Raw genomic sequence first — 4,470 nt, forward strand, 5'->3', positions numbered from 1 at the left:
ATTTGGATTCTTTAATGCACAAGTCAAACAGAAGTGGGGACGGTTTGTTATGTCGATATTTTTTGGATCTTTTAATGCACAAGTCAAACATAAGTGGGGACGGTGTGTGAGGTCGATATTATTTCGCAAAAGTTATGTTGATGACCACGCGGAAAAAGTGGATTTGATTTCAAGAACAAGTGACGACGAAATGTGTTTTTCTTTCCGTTATTTTATCATTTTAGGTAGACTTTTGACTAACCAAAATCTACTTAAAGTTCTTTCATGCAATGTTGCTTACATGGCGTTATCAGGCTTGTTCATGTTTGTCCCTCGTAAACTGTTATAGTCCCACACACATAATCCTACAAAGAAAACCAAACTTTCTTGCCACAAACAAAATCCGTGTAACGTTGGCATCTAATTCTAATCATTATAGATGACTCAATTATTCGTTTAAATGAATTGGGATTTTTAATATGGGTCATAATTTAGTTACATGGAAAATATTATATATATAATTGTGATTTTTTATATTTATAACTCAATTATTCGGTTAAATGAATTGGGATTTTTAATATGGCTCATAATTTAGTTACATGAAAAAATTATATATATAATTGTGATTTTTTATATTTATAACCAGAGGAATTGATAATCAGGTTGAGTTTTTATTTAGGTGATATAGTGTAGATTTTAGTCATTATTATTATAATTTCTAAATGTAATCTATAGGATTTGAACGTTAACTTAGATCTTATACTTTATATAAAACTTCGTAATATAACTATCTTGAATTGAACTTCCCTTAAAAAAAAATTATAAATAATTATCAACATTGATTAACACTAAAATAAACATTAATTTTAGATTAGTAAGGAATAAGAGATATTTCTTTATTTGTATTTATCTTTAAGATATTATTGTATTATTTTAGGTACTAGAAACTAGTAAGAGCTTTTTATTTATAAAATAAGGAAAATTTGAAATCGTTTAACTATTTAGTATATATATATATAATCTATTTTCTTGGGGATTTAAAACTATGATTTTAAAAGAGGAAACGTATGTTTCTGCTTAGACATCAAAAGTATATACATAAATCCTTTGAAAATATATGCACCATCCACCATCACCGAAATAAGAGGAAGAAGAAAATTGACAATAGCACTAGAATACGCGTGGACCACAAATTACAAAACGTTTAAAAGTACAACTCAAATTATATGAATTGTATTAACGCTAACGCTCTCACTATAAACTCTTTTGCTTATTCATTTATTATTATTCCAGGTATAAAATCATAAAAGTAATTTTATATTAATGCCCTTCACACTTTATAAACTTGCGTGTCTTAATGTTATTAGTATAAACCCTCACAGGTTTTATTTGATACTAATTTAATCGGTCACGCTTCACACAATAAAAGATATACATCAACTCAAAGGCACATCAAACTACTACATAGTTTACCACAAATCGATGAACAAGACCAATTAAGAAGCAAAATTATATAAAACTAAAAACCGAACGATAACAACGGAGTAACCCTAACTTATGCTATTTAAACTATTCAAATTATACAAATATTTATCATAGTTTTCTAAAACAGATCTTGCACTGTGATCTGATCTTAGCATAGAGCAAGAGGCATCACAAGATCAGTCTATGCAATATATCTATCTGTCTTAGCTAGTAGTTTCCGAGCCGCCTCTCCTGCACATGCGTACTCTCCATATTATTCTCTATAATATAAACGTTGCGTCTCTGCCACCAGCCTACAATACAATGAGCAAAACGATATGATTTAACTTAAAGGATTTCCAATGAATTATAAATTCAAATATTGTTACCTGAATATTGCATACGACATGAATCTTACTGTATGCAAGAGAGAGACATAAGTGTTTGGTATGTAAAAGTAGAGGAGCCAAAAGAACTTACGCTAATTAGTGGTGTTTGGGAGGAGGCACAGCAAAGCTGCCACCGTGGCGATCATGAGCGGGTGGAGATTTGTGGACATTGGGAGCGTGCGATGGATGGACAGGCCTTGCATCATGAATAGGCTTGTTCGTGTGGTGGTTGAACGGAGTAGGTATCTGCATCTTGTGATGCCTGGGAATTTTGGGATTGAGAGGAGAAGGTGGTTTGTGCTCATCCATAGGAGTGGGAGGTGGCTGATGTTTGTTTGGAGTGGGCTTTGGGTTCTGATCATGAGGAGCAGACGGTGGCATCACGTGGACATGGCCATTTAGTGGTACAATTCGGGGTGGAGGTCTAATGGGATAATGGGGTTTCCCTGGAGGAGAAGGGTGGGGTTTGGAAATCAGTGGCGGAGGGTGGGGAAAATCGATAGGGTGTGGAGGAAAGGTAGGTGGTTTCATGTGATCTTGGGGAGGTTTGTGAACAGGGTAAGGAGAATGATTCGCGTGTGGCTGTGGGGGTACAGAGGGATGAGGCCTTGGCAAAGGCTTGTCATTGGGCTGGAAAGGTGGCCTGGCAGATGGAGAATGTGGATCAGAGTAAGCGTATGAGCAAATTATAGAGAAAACGATGAGGAGCAGGAAAGGAGGACAATGGTGAAGAGTTCCTGTCATCTCAACGAAATCCAATGGAAATGCAAGCGATTTGAATGGAGAGGAATGGTATGGGATGGGAGAGTGGAGTTTAGGGATTATATAGACCAGACAACCGCCTATTAGGTTAAAGAGGTGGTGGAGATGATGAAATGATAATGATTGTTTGAAAATATATCCAGTGGTCCGGTAATCATGTATGATGTGGGCCATCAGTGTCTAGAAAGGAACACCTTCAGTGTAGCTTCTGCAACACATTGTAGGCGCCAGTTTTTTCTGGTTTGTGTTCACAACTGAAAGGATTAGTTTGATACTTTTTATTTCCCATAGATGATTATATTTAAACTTTATATTGATCAAATTTCCGCAGGTTCGAGGATGAACCGATTGCGTTTATTAATTTATCCCGATTGTCAATGATGCGCAATTCATGATGAGCGTTTTCTCTTTATTAACTATATTTTATGCTGGGGATCCTTCCCTCACAATACGTCAGGGAGCGAAGGATAACGCGGAAGGAAGGAGCATACTTTTCCTCGACAGTGCGGTATACAGGTCAGCCTTTACCGCGTACGACGTTTGTCGACAAAATATTTGCGCTTTTTCAATGCATAAGTCAAAAGAGAAGTGGAGACGATGTGTTATGCTGAATAAAGGACTATTACAAAATCTATGAGCGCGCCGAAAAATTGATTCGATAAGGACCTATGACAAAACGCATTTTCTTTCCGTTATTCTATCCTATCAAGTTGACTTTTCAAGAACCAAAGTCTAATGAAAACTTCTTTCATGGACTCTTTTGATCTTTTTGAAGAAACCGTTTACATGGTGTTATCAAGCTTATTTATATTTGCTGCTTGTTGCTGAAGTTCTCATACAAAAGATAAATCTAGAGCTCTTAAAATACAAAAAACTTGCTTGAAGTTGTAAAGATCCAACATGGAGAGTTGCAAGTAGCATAACTCTAGTTTGTATTTCAATTACAGGAATGAAGTCAAGAGTTAGATGAGAAATCCAAAACAAAGAGTCCCTATTAGTCCTTTATTTTGAGTTTTAGGAATAAAAATCTTTAAAATGAGAAGTTTTAACAAGTTGAGAATTAAAAATATATATATAAATTAATTACTTTAACATCTTTTAATTTCTCGTCTTAATCTAACCTCCCTCCTTACGCTATATATAAGTTAGTTAATTGTTGTATGTGGTTGTCCTTTTTGGATAAGGTGCATTGGATAGTATTGAATATTTTTTTAATATAAAAAAGTCCATCTTATAATAAACCATGAGAAATAATTATAAAGGATTAGTTAAAAAAAAATGAAAAACTTCTATGTCCCATCGACATTATTGCAGGAGACCTATTTGAAAGGATTACTTAAATCATGTTAATTATGGAGATATATCTTCTATATAACACTTCTTGTGTGGGTTTATTAATATAGTGATTTGGGGTTCACCTATTAAATAATGCTCATTGGGTGTGCCTAATAATACAATAATTTGGGGTATATTTAAGAAAAGTCATTTAACACCATTTGTTGTAGTGAGATACGTGGAGTACGATCCTTCCAAATAATATTTAGCGGTCCCATGATTAAAGCTCATAACATGGAAACCCCAATGACCCAATAATATGCCCCATTACCTTAGGACTAGCAAAGAGATAGCATGTTGATTGCCTACAACTAAAACACCAAGGAAAATTTTAAGGATGGAAAATTTTCTTGAAGTTTAAAACATTGGCGAATCTCACTAATCCCTAATATGCAAATTATAAATGTTTATTGATATATTTGTAAAATTAATCAAATTTATAATTATTTTATATATAGTCTGTATATAATGTTGGCGATTTTTAAGGTAAAATAATTTTATATTCTAAAATTTGGGCGAATCGTCTTTTATAAAATTGGAA

General features: G+C 34.0%; 1 protein-coding gene across 1 annotated transcript; it reads right to left on the reverse strand.

The window, feature by feature from the left end:
• Positions 1 to 1,507: 1,507 nt before the first annotated feature.
• On the reverse strand, positions 1,508 to 2,612 carry LOC149156054 (uncharacterized). Its single transcript, XM_089441567.1, has 2 exons — positions 1,924 to 2,612; positions 1,508 to 1,757 (listed from the first exon to the last, which is right to left on the reverse strand). Exon 1 carries the CDS (start codon positions 2,574 to 2,576, stop codon positions 1,929 to 1,931), a length of 648 nt encoding a protein of 215 aa, XP_089297693.1. The 5' UTR covers positions 2,577 to 2,612; the 3' UTR covers positions 1,508 to 1,757; positions 1,924 to 1,928.
• Between the last annotated feature and the right edge of the window lie 1,858 nt (positions 2,613 to 4,470).

The sequence above is a fragment of the Pinus tabuliformis genome, chromosome 9, assembly GCF_031772625.1.
Source record: "Pinus tabuliformis cultivar Carrire ecotype Pingquan chromosome 9, CPIR1, whole genome shotgun sequence".
NCBI lineage: Eukaryota > Viridiplantae > Streptophyta > Pinopsida > Pinales > Pinaceae > Pinus > Pinus tabuliformis.